This window comes from Copadichromis virginalis, linkage group LG18 (assembly GCF_057382275.1).
Source record: "Copadichromis virginalis isolate Kocher_CV1m ecotype Utaka linkage group LG18, C_Virginalis_male_GT1.1, whole genome shotgun sequence".
In the NCBI taxonomy this organism is placed as follows: domain Eukaryota; kingdom Metazoa; phylum Chordata; class Actinopteri; order Cichliformes; family Cichlidae; genus Copadichromis; species Copadichromis virginalis.
Genome location: NC_140635.1, coordinates 28,338,647 through 28,353,443, shown reverse-complemented (window position 1 = coordinate 28,353,443; position 14,797 = coordinate 28,338,647). Strand labels below are relative to the sequence as shown.

General features: G+C 41.4%; 2 protein-coding genes across 4 annotated transcripts in view; one reads left to right on the top strand and one right to left on the bottom strand.

Annotated features, from left to right (window-relative positions):
• Positions 1 to 4,609, bottom strand: part of LOC146688171 (MAGUK p55 subfamily member 7-like) — a 37,514-nt gene extending 32,905 nt beyond the window's left edge. The window contains exons 1-4 of one of the 2 annotated variants that reach the window (XM_085440495.1): positions 4,385 to 4,609; positions 1,484 to 1,513; positions 1,107 to 1,225; positions 207 to 284 (exon numbers count right to left, since the gene is read on the bottom strand). In XM_085440495.1, the coding sequence (XP_085296621.1) occupies positions 207 to 284; positions 1,107 to 1,225; positions 1,484 to 1,508 (222 nt within the window). In that variant the 5' untranslated portion in view covers positions 1,509 to 1,513; positions 4,385 to 4,609. The remainder of the gene's footprint in view (positions 1 to 206; positions 285 to 1,106; positions 1,226 to 1,483; positions 1,514 to 4,384) is intronic. The other variant, XM_085440496.1, reaches the window with a different exon arrangement.
• LOC146688170 (WW domain-containing adapter protein with coiled-coil-like) lies at positions 3,634 to 12,846 on the top strand. 2 transcript variants are annotated; one of them, XM_085440498.1, is made up of 13 exons: positions 3,634 to 3,988; positions 4,408 to 4,441; positions 4,763 to 4,952; positions 5,407 to 5,498; positions 7,616 to 7,725; positions 7,929 to 8,026; positions 8,126 to 8,398; positions 9,225 to 9,341; positions 9,710 to 9,858; positions 10,006 to 10,097; positions 10,544 to 10,721; positions 11,225 to 11,352; positions 11,438 to 12,846. In XM_085440498.1, exons 1-13 carry the CDS (start codon positions 3,948 to 3,950, stop codon positions 11,505 to 11,507), a joined length of 1,572 nt encoding a protein of 523 aa, XP_085296624.1. In that variant the 5' UTR covers positions 3,634 to 3,947; the 3' UTR covers positions 11,508 to 12,846. The 2 variants fall into 2 exon arrangements, with proteins under 2 accessions (XP_085296624.1, XP_085296623.1); XM_085440497.1 differs by having other exon boundaries at positions 10,541 to 10,721.
• Positions 12,847 to 14,797: the final 1,951 nt, after the last annotated feature.

Below are 14,797 nucleotides of genomic sequence, written 5' to 3'. Positions count from 1 at the left end.
TAAAACAGCCTTTTCAAACGATGATATCTAAGGTGACAGCGCTTGAGACAACATTTCATAATTCAGCACACATAAGAAGAAATCCTCTTTGTGACAGGAAAGTGAGAGAAGACCATTGGTGAGATAACCTCTGTTCCCTCTTCTGTCAAGCTGTCATCCTCGGCAGTGTGTCTATCTGCAAAAGATGTTTGGAGACGGTCACTTACACTTGAGGCCAGATTCGCCGCGTGCTCCTGGACGGGGACGGGGCTTCGCTTCTCAAAACGCTTCAGTTGCTCGTGAATCTGGCAAGTAAGGAGAGGATCATGCAAGAGCTTTTCTCTGCAGTAAAGGGGAACTTTAACTATTACTAGTTACTTATCAATAACTACTAATACTACTGCTGTGAAAACAACTGGCTACTAATATAGATTTAAAGAAATTTAAAAAAATCCCAAAGTACTGTAAATATAAACCTTTAATACAGCACACAGCTGTAGTGAATCTGTGATATGGTTTTATTGTTTTTGAGACTGGTGGAAAATATAGTACACTGTTGCACTTGCTGTAAAAAAATACAGGACACTGTTCTTTTTACAGTTAAATCCTGTAAATGCTGACGCCTTTAAGGGAAAAAATGATTAAGAGCAACTGCTGAGCTAAGGCCACCATGAGACTCCTGTTGCCCTGAATCACTTCCAGAACAGCCCCCGACCAGATTTTATTTATGTAACAACATTTCATGGAAAGTTTACATGTAATTAAATTAGTTAAACTCAGCATCGAATTTGTGTGTGTGTGTGCGTGTGTGTGTGTGTGCATAATTCTTGTCATCTGCAGACTGGAAAATAAGCATTTAATCCTTTTACTTAAGTATAAGTTATAATCATAAGTATCTTAATTGTGCATAATATGTACCTGAAGTACATATTGTGGCACTTTCCAGTGTACATAATATTAACAGCACTCTAATCCAGTGGCATTACTTGTACATAATAAAACATAAACACATAATACTGCTAACAATAGGATCTGAATACCAAATTCACTTTAAATGAAGTGAATTCTGTGACTTGGATGGACAGATTGAGTGATCACAGCTCATTACAGCACAAACGTGCGTTCACCTTGAAGAGCAAGTGAAGCTTCTTCTCCATCAGCATGCTGTGGAGAAACCTGTAGTCCTCCTCTCTGTCGGTATGTGGCTCAGTTCCAGACATCATTGATGATAGCAGCATGCACATGCCTACCGGGTAAGTGGCAGGACATGCATAAGCACACGTACAAACGAACAAACCTGCACCTGCTCTTATCTTCTAGGTTGTGTTTTTGAGGGTCAGAAGGTGAGGTCAGAAGCCAGATGAGAGAGGTCAGAGGTTAAACAAAAGGTGTGATTAAAAGCCTTCTATATGGAAGATTCAGTGTCACTGTGCTCATCACACAGGATATAAGGAAAAGGATATAATGAAACCATACTCTGGTTCATATTCTATATTCTACATACCTCTATGCTCAGTTTGGTTTAGCATCCCTCCTAAGAATAGAAGAAAAAAAGGACAAAGAAACCATCTCAGCAGACTTAAACTCTCTCTTTTTTCTTGTGTAAAGAGGGAATGTACCACATGTGAAAAGGAAAAAGGAAAGAGTGTATTTGTCTTTAGATGGCCCCGAACAACATACTGAGATATTAGTGCCCCCTATTGCTGATTTTTATTGTAACAGTTCTTATCAAGTATCAACAAAGCCATGTCCATTATTTATATATATTATTTATATATATATTTCAGTTTGGCGTGTTTAAATAATCAATATTTCTTGCAATAATTTCAGGAAAAGATCAAAACAAAGCTCAGTTATTACATTTCAGTTTAGATCTCAAAATAAATATATAAAAATGCATGTTGCTTTCTTTGCTTGTACAACAGTTTTACCCATGATCTATCCACCAGCGTGGGTAGAGGATAATGTCTGCAGGACCTTTGCACGGGTTCAGTTTTAGATTTATATCTAAAAATCTGTTCTTGGGCTGGAAATGTATGTGAAAACCAAAAACAGTAAGGCCTGCACTCTCACAACAGACTAATTTATGTATGAGTTACTCTGTTGTTACTCATGCATGCAAGTATCAGGTACAAAGAGTTTGAAGCTACACAATACTGTAAAACTGATTTAAACATGTGAAATAATATAATAATGAATATTTTGAATGTTCATACGCATTAACAACAAATAGTAAAAATCATGAGATATTTTTTAATGCTCTGTCACTAAAATCAGTTCAAAAATGAAACACCTTGAATAGAATATCTCAACATTGATTATCTAGGATTTAGTTTTAATTCTTTTAATATTCCAAGGCCATGTTACAAAGATTATAAAGGATGTTTCTGTCTTATTTTGTTTTTTTAAATTCCAATAGTGTTTACGTAGAAAAAAAGTTACTGCTAAGCAAAACAACAGAAGGATGCACTCACCAGAGACTGTCCATCCCATAAGGGCCAGGTCATGCAAGCCATATCATTTAAAATATGTAAAGAGTACAGGCTGTGTTTGAACATCCACTTGTATTGAAAGGTTATGCACTGTTCCACTGACCGCAATGTAAGAAAGACCGTCTCTTATTCCATCAATATGTGTTCGGTTTGACACAAATAAAGCCAGAAGGCAATCGATACGCCAATCACATCATGGAGGTTACACAGCATGGAGTTTAATGTTGACCTATTTCAGTTCAGCTACCCACATATGACTGCAGACACTCAGTCATGCACAATATTAGTACTAGATAACGTCTTACATGATGAAACATATGGATGTTCTGATTTTGAAAATGGTGATGTTGGGGTCTCTGTTACTATAATGGAATACACTGTATAGCTACAGCTGCATTAGATATCGCTGGTCACAAAGTTCAGACTGTCCATCAGGAACCCTGTACAGTGCTTGTCTCAGTAGACTCCAGACATCTGAGTAGTTGACTATAAATGCCCTGGACTCATTGCATTTATAGTCAACTACCCTATTCTACATAAACCACGTATCAATTAGGCCAAAACCCAGGGGTGGTAAGAAAATGGACATATTAGCCTGCTGTGGCCTGTTCACGCTGGGCAAAGTGTTCGTGCGGGAGCTATATGACAACACCACAAAAGCGACAAAGCGTGCAGGCTGAAGCAGAGTCCCACTTGACAACTTAAAACTACCGAGACGTGAGGTGAACTTTGAGCAGCCAACAGCAGCACTGACAGACTGCGTCACGTTATCCAGACACAGCTGAGCTCATACGGGATATGATGAGACTTCCTTCAAAATAATAGCCCATCAACGCGGAAATGCCACGGTGAGGTGTGAAAATCAAACACTTTTTGTTAGAGAACCACGTGCGGTTATTTTTGTTATTCTGTGCCATTTTGCCAGCATCGCATAAAAAGTATAATTACTTATTTAAAAATGATAACCCAGTTACTTGTGGTTTTGACTTAAGCATATATTTTATAATTTTAAAACGGAAGAGTGGAAGTTCTTTTGCGATATTCTGTTTCACATAATACATGTCTTGCTTTTCGTTAATAATAATAATAATAATAATAATAATAATAATCTTCTAAACGCATAACTAAAATTGTATTTTAATTTGAAAAGACAAACAGGAACTTCATCCTCCTAGCCCAACATTACTGCCTTCACCGTTTCCTCCTCCATCTGCTGCCTTCCGCTGAACTACATCGGCCGAGTTTAGCGTATACCGTAACTGCATGGCAGATGGTGCACTGAGGGTGTTTCTTTTTTGTTTTTCTTTTTCAGTAAAGACCAGCCGCTATGCAGTGCTGGTATTCGGTGCGTGACTTTTAGCTCTCTGTTTGGCAGGACAGACATCAGGAAGCTGAAGAAAAGAGCTGTGAGAGCAGCCAGGCAGTCAGGAGGCCACGGTTCCCCCTCACACACATACACACATCACCACGGTCTTGATGGTGATGTATGCAAGGAAACCAACAAGAGTCAGCGATGGGTAAATCAGACTCAGACCGTAGCGTTTGAAACATGTTTTTCTTACGCCGTTGATTTAATTTGTGCGTTTAAGGTTTACTTGTAGCCGTTAGCTAGCATGGTTAGCCTGCAATTAGTTAGCCGTTGATTCCGGATATGTACCTTAGCTGGTCGACTACCGTTACACCTAATAGTATTCACATCGTAAATCCTGCCTATTCTAGGTATTTGTAAGATATACTTTAAACATTACCGATTCAATGTGAACTACAGTATGAGCTAACACATCATGATAAGATGGCAAGTCAGGCTAACTTGGCTAACGCTAGCTACTTAGCTAACTGTATATGCTCCAGAAAGTCAGTTTTCAAAGTGACAAATAGAAAATAAAAAAACATCATTGAGATCTTGCTCTAACCTTTGTTCTGTGTGTCTCCACAGGTGCAACGACAGAAGGGATCCCCAATCGTATCAGGTATGTCATGTTCAGGTTGTTAGCTGTCACCTGTCATGACGATCCATAAACGTAGGTCAGCACAGTGTGCAGGTGATCAGCAACTGTCTGGATACATTTCAGTTTGATCACAATGGTAATTCATATGTGGACTGTCTTACTTCAGCCCTTGTGTTTCAGTTACTCTATCAAAACAAGAATTTACTAGAAATGTCAATAGAATGACAATAAAAATAAAAATGCTCTAATTCAACTTAAAGGGTCTCCTGATTGAGAGGTAAGAACACCACTGTGTGAGATTGAGCATATCTCAACAATTCTGCTGTGCACTGTCCTTTTTAGACCCATAAATCTCAGCCAAAGAGCCAGGCCACAAGCCTTCACCGCTACGACAAGGTGCGCGATGGGTCGTCAGATCCTGTGCCCCCTTACAAGATGCAGCGACGCTCAGACGAAAGTCCTGTCAGCAGACACGGGGAAGGCACGGGACATGGCAAGGCGAAACCCTCTCACAGCGTCAGAGGGAAAAACGGTGAGTCTGGTGGCATTGCACATGCATGCCATTGCAAGATTAATCTCAGGCGGTTGTTATGAAGGGGAAACGGTAACCACAGATGGGCTCAGATAGGCATAAAGGTCAACCCTGTCTTTGTTTCTATGCTGGTCCCTGACATAATAATATTAACATAATATTAACAATAACACATGACAGAAGAAGTTCACATATTATGTGAACTTCTTCTGTCATGTGTTATTGTCATGAAGACTCTGGTCACCCCTGCCAGTTGTCATGTTGTGGGAAAAAAAGCTTCCCATAATACTGCCATCAGATTAAGACGTAAATGTAAACTGCAAGTATAAGCCTAAAATAACAAAAGGCAAGCTGATTTCTTTTCCCTGTTGTGCAGTTGTGACTCTCCCTGAGGATTTAGTTCTTAGCAGAGCCTCGTTTGCTTTCTCTCCTTTGACAAGTGGCTTTGTTGCAGGGACCAGTGGCTCTCCTCAGGAGAACTCCCACAACAACAGTTCTCACCATGGCACCGACTTGCATGCGGCTCAGAGCAAGTCCGCAGACAGGGTAAGGATCTACCCAGTGTTATCTGATTATAAAACCTTCAGCGATTCCTTTAGAGTGCAGCCACGCCACTATGGAACATTTTATGCAGGGCGTGATGGATAGCCATCTTCCTCTCTCATGCAGACATTTATCAAACCTAACTCAACAATGCTTGACTGTAACTTCATAATTATGTAAGAGGCTCCTTGTGTAGTAGATGGTCTGATTAGAATGTGGACTTCCTTGTTTAAACGATTTGCCATTTGTCAGTGTGAATGAGAGACACATTGTTATTTCTCACTGGTTGGACTGCACAGTGGGACCAAATACACAATATTCAACATTGTCTGGTTTGACACTAATTTGAACCGCTCCTGCAAGCACCCACTGCTCCGTGCATTTGTAAGCTTTCCTACAGACTCTTGTCAGAGCACACATGGCTCACTTTAAGTGTGTAATATTCAAATTACGTTAGAGTCTATCTTAATTCTGTTATATCAATAACTGTGGGAACTGCAGTACTAAAAATCAAATTATATAATTTTTTTTAAATGAATTGTTACTAAGATACTGTTGGTTTTACTAGTAGTATGTGGTATCTAATTACTCTTTCCACAGAGAAGGCATGAGATCATATGTTTTAAGGGCTCAAGCCTCACCTACAAAAGCACAGTTTTAAAGTTAGTACAGATGTGGATGAGAAATGTTAGATCCTAACAGAGTCGTCAGTATATGCATCATCATTAATATTAAACATACCAGCTCGCATCCACACTCAAAAGCCCCGGTCCATTATCGAGGCTCGGAAATGAAAGATGTTTACCTCCCAAAGCAAAATGGATTTATGTTTACCAAATGTGCTGACTCAGGTAAGCTCTTGCCAGTATGTACAATGAAGTAGGACTGCTACCTCCAAGCACTGGAATAAACAATTTAAATGAATTCTTCCACTTGTTGATCTTTGCTTTTGAAGCTTCGTAACCCATTTACACAAAGTGATCGATTGCCTTGCGTTACATCAGTTTAAAGAGCACTTTCATATCCTCTCAAGTTGTTTGAAACTTGAATGCGTGCTCCTCAGGAAAAAAAATGTGAGTGCTGGAAAACCGACACTGTTGCTTGAAGAAACTTTGACTTGAGCACTTTGAGGCTGGAAAAGTGCTTAGTGGAGCAAAAGAAGGTGTGATGGCTCACGGCTTCAAGAGGAATGTCACTGCTGGGAAGTGGGTTGTGTAATAACACTGAAAAGAGAACTACAGACCAGCAACTACCAGAATGCTTTGCAACCTTTTCCTGTTCACCAGACAGACTGGACTGGTTTGAGGAGGGAGCGTATGGAAAATAAGGAAGTACTTTTATACAGAGCGGAAGAATTTATCTGGGGGAGATTTGCATAAATCACATAGCATGGATGGATTAAAAAAACACAGTCAGAAACAGATACTGTGCTTTCAGTTTTACAGTTCTAGGTTTTTTTAGTATCAGTGAAATAGCCTTTGAAGATTATGGCTCATGAAAACAAGGGAACATCCTAAACCTGTATGAACAGTCGGTACTTAAAATGAATGCATGCTTCTGCAATGGATCGACAAAAAGCCTACGTGCCAGTGCCAATATTTATACCTGTGCAGGTTGCACAGGTATAAAGGGCAGTGTGTAGGGCTTCAGAAAGGTTTGTAGTTGGGATGTACCTAGATCTAACAGCGAAGTGTATGTCTGCCAGTGCTTGATCAGCAGGTTGTATGCTTTACCAAGAGAATAAAGTGGGGGGGATTAGATGCAATCAAAAAGTACACAATAAGTTGAAACTGGCCAAAAACGAACTGTCAGGATTTTCTTTTCCCAACTAAGGTTAAATTTACCTGCTCTTCGGATCATCGTGGCGGGAGGACCATGTAGCTAACTTGGCGTGACTTCTTTGTTAGATTGACTAAACATCAGATATTTTGACTTTGAAGTGAAGGGTCACAACAATAATAATAAAAAAAAATTTATGAAAAATGATCATGCATACAATAATTGCATTACTTTGGCAATGTTATTGGGAAAGTTTTTGTATAAACTGAGCAAAACGAACTTGGGGTGAAGTGTTTTTTTTTTTTTTTAACTATTTGACTCTCAATTTTCCTTGTGACTAGGACCCAGCAGATGACTGGACAGAGCACATTAGCTCCTCTGGGAAGAAGTACTACTACAACTGTAGAACTGAGGTCTCCCAGTGGGAAAAGCCCAAGGACCTGCTGGAGAGGCAAGGCTCACTTTATTCAAGTCTGTTGGCTTTTTAACCTGAGACAGTGACTGAGGTTGTTGTTCTCATGCAGAGTCCCACATGACGGCTTTAGCACCACAATGCTATCAGAATATCATTAGCTTAAGGCACAGGCTCAAACCGCAGCCCACGTCCTTAACATCATCGCTGTTGCTTTACAAAACCTGTTTGCTTTGCTTCAGGGAACAACGGCAGAAAGACTCAGTCAAGATGGCAGCAAACAGTTTTCCCAGGGACATGGACTACAGACAAGAGGCCTTGCAGGACAAAGCCACAACAAGTACGACTTACCAATAAAATCTTGTTCATGTGTATATAGTTATGCTTCAGAATATAGCGTGAATTCATTCTGTGTTCATCACTCTGCTCGTCTCCACAGAAATCGCATCAGTGGATCAGTCCACAGCAGCCAATTGCGGCCATTCCTCCTCTTCCTCTCAGAGCCTGACCCCTGCTGCCGCCGCTATAGGCTCCACCCCTTCCAGCATGTCGTCCTCTTCTTCGTCCTCTAGTGTTCAGGCGCCTCCGTCTGCCCAGTTGCCCTCGCCGGCGCTGCTCCAGGACCCGGCACTCCTGCATCAGCTCCTCCCGGCGCTGCAAGCAACTTTGCAGATGAACAACGGCAGCATGGACGTGGCCAAGCTGAACGAGGGTGAGGATGAGGGCGCGGTTTACACTGCTTACCGGTCTAGTGTCTTATTCAGCACAGAGGCGCACAATTGGTTCTCAGAGTTATATTATGGGTTGTTTGCAACTTCATAGTTGTTTAGCTTAGAAAAAAAAAGGGGGGGGGCGTCCTGTTTGGAAAGCTTGTTTTTACACACAGGTATTCCTGCGTACACAACAAAATATGTCATCTTTCAAAACAACAACATCTTGTTTGTTTTTGCTTTTTGTAACCCCCACCCCCAAGAAGCACATGTGTTCCGGCATAAAAAGGAACATGCCGTGCTCCTGCCTTGAGGCATGACTTCCAAAAAGAGTCAGGATGAGTGCGCGGGCTAAGTTTATGAGAACCAGCAGAATTTGAAGATGCGTGGTAAAACAAGCTAGCAGTTCGGCTACATTTAGGCTTCGTTCATGTGAGCTTCCTTATGTCTGTTGATATGAACTTAGTTGGTGCACTGTGGTTATAAAGAAGCTTGTCGGACAGGTAAGAGCTGGATTTTTACCCTCTAAGATTTTGCGTCAGACAGCAAAGAGGCCACAGTGTTATCGACCCTTTTGGTGATAGAAAAAAAAAAAAAATTAGAATCTGTGTTTGATTGTCTTTTTTGTTTTTTACAAGTGTTTCCCCTGTTGCACTAACTCGATTCTTATTTCAACTGAGTTTTCTGACTTCTAATGTTTATACACTCACCTGTTGTGTGTTCTTGCTCACTCACGTGTGTGTGTGTGTGTGTGTGTGTGTGTGTGTGTGTGTGTGTGTGTGTGTGTGTGTGTGTGTGTGTGTACACGTCCCTCTTTCCTCCCTCCAGTATTGGCAGCTGCTGTCACCCAAGCTTCCTTGCAGTCTGTGCTTCATAAGCTCCTCACTGCTGGACCTGCTTTCAACGTCACTGCTCTGCTCTCAGCTGCTCAGCACTCCAACCAAGGTACGGCCTCTTTGCTGTTTTTCACCATCTGCTGTCACATACTGATTTTCATCTTCTTTGGAAGGTTTCTGCTCTCTGTGTCCTTGTTTTACTGTGTGTATAACTTTAGGGTTTTTTTTAGATTGACTACAGCTATGTGGGGGGAAAAGCACAAGACATGGTCCCATGTTCTGGGATAAAGGATGTTTTATATGCTGTTGTATTCCCTCTTCAAGCCTTTTTACCTTTTTAACTGTTTGCTGTTAGTCCTAAAAAAACCTGGTCTAATATCAGTGCTCATTTTCCTCCTTCACACTCTGTACAATGATACGTGCAACCTGACAAATCCCCTATTCTTCCACGGCGATCTTATGTTTTCCTGTTTTCAGCCCAGCACTCGAGTCAGTCGCCGGTCTCCCTGACGTCCGACACATCATCGCCGCGGCCGTACGTCTCACCACGGAACGGCACACCACAGAGCAACCAGAAGTCTCATTTGGGTGTGCATCCTGGCAGCGTCTCATCCTCGCAAACCAGGGTGAGCCTTTGAAGCTAAAGTAACAGAGCAGAGACGCTGTGTTTATGACTGCACTCCTCTGGACCATCTTCTCTGTGTGGGTTTTCGTATCCGTGTCTTGTTTTTATTCATGTTTCTCCTCATCGTCATCTGTTTTTCCCTCTTCAGGGCAGCATGTCTTCTGGGAAGCCAGGCTCAGCTTCCTTGTCCCAGACAGCAGAAAAGCGGCCAGAAGACCCCAGGACTCTGCAGCAGAGAAGGTAACTTTCAGGAAGGAATTATTTAAAATCACTTCATCACAGCATAGATTGGTGGAGGCAAAGCCGATGAGTAGTAGCGGGGGGGGGGGGGATTCAAGAGCTACAAGGACAACTGGCCTGAATTGCAAAAACATGCTTTACAAAATACAGCAACATGTCTTCCAGATAGTGTTTATGGGAGCGGTTTACTTTTGAGAAAGGGTTTGCAGCAAGGTCTGTGTGTTATTTGAGAGTAGTCATTTTGGGGACACTCAGCTCCCAATGATGCAGTTCCCCGAACAACCGGAAATGTTAGTGAGGCTTATAATTCATCCATATTTCCCCATTCATAGGCTAGACGGTGAGATTATAGACTGATCTGTGTAACAGTAATCAGCTAGAACATCAGAACAACTGCAGCAGGATTTTATTAACACGGTCTCCACCTGCGTGTCTTCCTCCAGCAGCCAGGACATGTTGTGCACAGGATCAAACGCATCTGGTGCCTTGTTGCCTCACGCTCCGTCCAGCAGTGCGAGCCACTCAGACACCCCTGGCTCCTTCACTCCCAGCCTGTCAGCTCATTTCGATGAAAACCTCATCAGACATATCCAAGGGTGGCCTTCAGAGAACACAGAGAAACAGGTATAGTCCTCCAGAAGACAGGTTCACATTTTATAAGGAAAAATGTAGAGCTTGGAATTCCATTTTTCGATAGTGAAATTGGCTCTTGAGTGACTTTCAGCAGACTTTGTCGTGAGTGGGCCTGTACAATATATGGATATATCCTCAGTTTTATTACTGCTCATTGTGTTGATGTTTGTATGGACAAACTGAGACTGCAGAAAAAATGATGATGGAGTAAAGAGCTTGTGCTGTGAAATGTTTTCACTGTCACTTCTGGTTGTGCTACTCTGTCATCTTTTCTGCTCCCCGTGTTGGAGTTTTATTTTATGCTGAACTCTCTCTCTCTCTCTTACACACACACACACACACACACACACACACACACACACACACACACACAGTGTGTGTGTTCAAAGATGCTGTTCTCCATCGCATCTATGATAACTCTTTGTTACACGAAAGCTGGCGTTTTTCATGTTTTTGTTTTTTGTTGACAAAATGCACTTCTCCCTTTCCACCAGGCGGCTCGGTTGCGTGAAGACATCCACAACATGGGCAGCTTGTACATGTCTGAAATCTGCACAGAGATGAAAAATCTTCGGTCTCTGGTCAGAGTGTGTGAAATCCAGGCCACACTGAGGGAGCAGAGGTGAGGCAAATGGCTACATTTGCATAGACTCAGCTGTTAACACACATGCATTTTGATTTACATTTTCTTTTTTTCGCAACTGCAGAATCTTGTTCCTGAGGCAACAGAGCAAAGAGCTGGACAAGCTGAAGAACCAGAACTCCTACATGGTGTGAGGACCTGACCCGAGAGGAACAGGCTTGGATGGTCCGATTGAGACAATTAGAGAGGGAGGAATAGACACGGACAGCGAGCTGCTACAGTTTATTCCTCCTGCAAGAGCGACTGTTAGAAGTCAGTAACTGACAGTGCAGCTCCGTCATCCTGAACATGTCTTTTCTTTTTAATATATATATATATATTTTTTTCTTTTCTCCATTGTCCACTACATAAATTGCTCAAACCGACTGTTCGCATGTCGGAACAGCTAAAAAAAGTGGACAACGGGACCTTTTTTGGACAGCACCTTTTGGACCACGAATCTTGGATTGTGTGTGTTGTATTGGGTTAACTTGTTTTCTGGTGTGTTTTGATGTGTAGTGGTCAGGAAGAGAGTCAAAATGAACTAAGACAAACCCTCTTGTGATTGGTGTGACACTTCTGTGGGTGGGGGGGAGAGCGATCGGGTCCCCTTCCCAAACTTCTGAAATGAACTTTGTCATGCACTGCGATGTGTGGCTTCAGTGGCAGTGATGTTACTGTTATTTTTCTTTTTCTTTTTTCTTCACCAATCAGTGGGTTTGCCAACCCATTTTGTCTTAAAGCTGGTTTGTTTTACATGTCACGAGATTCACTGAGATCTTTGGCCAGACCGAAATGACAGATGTTTTTTGTCCCAAATGATGGGATTGTTCCATTGATGCAGAGTCACTTGGAAGACATGGCTAGTTGTGTAAAAAGCACTTTGAAAGCTGTTTTGATGAAGCTTATGTTATTGGACCTAGGTTGGCCACAAGTACATCTGAGGTTGTTTTCCATTGGTAGCCCTGCTGGCAGTTTTCTTCCTTCTTTTCTTTTTAAATTGTAAAATTGTCAATATTTTGTTTCTGTTCCAAGTCAAATTGGGGACATGTTCATTCCTTACAAGCAGCTTAGCAGGAGGTTGCATAAAAGAATAGAAAAGTGACTGAATTTACAGTCCCTTAAAGCTAAATTATTATTGTGCTGGAGTTATTACATCCTTGTAGTTGTAACGGAAAAGCTTGACGAAGGAATTTTTTTTTTTTTTTCTGTAAGAAACTCATGTTTTGGTTTTGTTTGTTGCTGCAGCCTTTTTATCGACTGACTCTAGACAGGTGTGGTTACTTTTTGCGAATGGTTCATTCGCAATGAGAGGGCATACTTTTATATGGCCATCAGATTAAAACTGCAGTCTTACACTCCAACAGTTTAAAAAAAAAAGTTCCTTTGTTTCCTGGTTATTTTTTTTTTTTTCTGTGACACGGAATAGTTCCCACAAGATCGGATGTGCACAATTTTTGGGGTTTCGGGGTGGGGTCAGATTTTTTGGGGGGGCTTTGTATTCCATTAAATATGTGAATAAAATATTATGCCACACCCTTTGCTTGGCTTTCACTGACATCTCAAGCATGCCAACAGGATATCTTCAGTATCACTTTGTAAGCAGTTAACAGACGATTGCCTGTTTGAGTACAGCTGCTGACCACCAGATGGTGACAGTGAGCAATGTTACTTTTAAACCTAATCCTACCCATGTGATCGTTTCTTGCTGGAATCCGTCATGTTAAAAGAGAAGAGGACTTGGAAATTTTGAAATACCTGGCCTGTATTACGTTTCTGTTCCCATACCGGGGCCATATATCCATAGTACCCAGCCCTTAGATAACCTGCCACACTTTGCTTTCCCCTGCCAGGGGTGTTTCCACACTTAACAAATGGCAATTAAACTATGTTAACATTTGTATATTATAATTTAAAATAAAAAATATAACCTCAAAAATATTCATAAACCCTCTATTTACATTAAAGGCATGAAACTCTACAAATCCCAAATGACACCTAAAAACCCAGAACAGTGTCGCCCCACCAAACTTGCTGCTTGGTCTCTCCCAGAACCCTTAACTAGTAACCTTTAAGAGCTTCCTTTGTCTGAAGCTGGATTTTTGCTTCAAGAATTGAAACATTTCCATCGTGATCTTTGCTTGTGTTGTGTTCCCCATGCGCACAGCTACCACATGCTCAAAAAACCAAAACCTAAAGAGTGTTTTCATGCTTTCACCAAGTATCTCATGCACTCTATATAGAGTATTGGGCCATCCAGTCTTCATCTTTGAATTTCAGTCGCACTTCCAGAGGTGTCCAACTAGCCATGCAGTCTGCCTTTACAAACATTGGTAAGAAATGGGTCTTTTCAAAGAGCTCCGGTAATGTAATAGGATCCTTTAATTACAACAAATCAACTGGTGAGATGTCTTCCCTCTTAGATAATCTATGATCAGCTGTAAGTGGTGTCATTGCAAAGTGGAAGAGTTTAGGAACTATAGAAACTCAGCCACAAAGAGACAACCATGTAAAACTTCAGAGTGAGGTCACATGCTACACTCTGCTGACTCGATAACTGCAAAGCTGCAAAGCCCCTCCAGCATTAACATCAGCACACAAAAGCCGTGTGCTGGGGTTTCAAAGAATGGGTTTCCCTTATGGAGCAGCTCCTGTAGGTGTAATGTGTAGGTGACCCAGTACTTTTGTCCATGTAGTATAGTTCATATAATTCCCCGAAGGAAAAAAAAAATCAGATTTATTTTCATTTAGAGACCAAAGCATTCACAGCAGCTATACGAGTGCAGATAAATCCAAATTATTCCTTTAATTATGTCTTCATCCTAATCTGATCATCAGCTTTACTGTTCAGATGTAGGAACACATTCTTATAGTTTCGCAGTGGTCAGCACTGGCCCCTTTGAGGTTTCCTATCTTTTTTTATACACTCCTGGTCTGCTCATTGTGCATTCAGGATTTCCACTCGATTTCATTTATTACCATTTAGTCAGTACAAAGCTCGGCCTGCACCCGAGCCTTTTTCTAGCTGATACACCAGCAGCTAAATGTGCAGAGATCACCAAATTTATCTGCTGCACGGGTTCCATTTGTTCTCATATACTACATGCTGCTGTCAGCGCACAGAGGGCATTGCTCTCATTACCAGTGATGCAACATCTTTTTTTTTCTGTTACACTTAATCACAAGCTTATTAAACATGATTAAATATTGTTGTTTCAGTACATGGTCTATGGCTCAGAGTGGCTCGAGATGGAAATAAAGTTTTTAAAAATTTAAAATCTTACAGGGTCTGTCCATCCATCTCATTCAACTCTTCCAGAAGAACAAGACTGCAGTGTGTCTTGGTTGAAATAAATCCTGACCTGTGTGCCGTTTCATTGAGTTAGTAGTGAAGGCTGTGGCATCTAAACCACTGACTTCAAGTTACCATCATGGCTATTATAAT

Bases quoted from the DNA above. Each gene is read 5' to 3' on its own strand.
- LOC146688170 (XM_085440497.1), top strand. From the start codon at position 3,948: ATGGTGATGTATGCAAGGAAACCAACAAGAGTCAGCGATGG. The intron at 8,027-8,125 runs GTACGACTTACC...TCGTCTCCACAG, and splicing joins GCAGGACAAAGCCACAACAA to AAATCGCATCAGTGGATCAG. The intron at 10,098-10,540 runs GTAACTTTCAGG...GTCTTCCTCCAG, and splicing joins AGGACTCTGCAGCAGAGAAG to CAGCCAGGACATGTTGTGCA.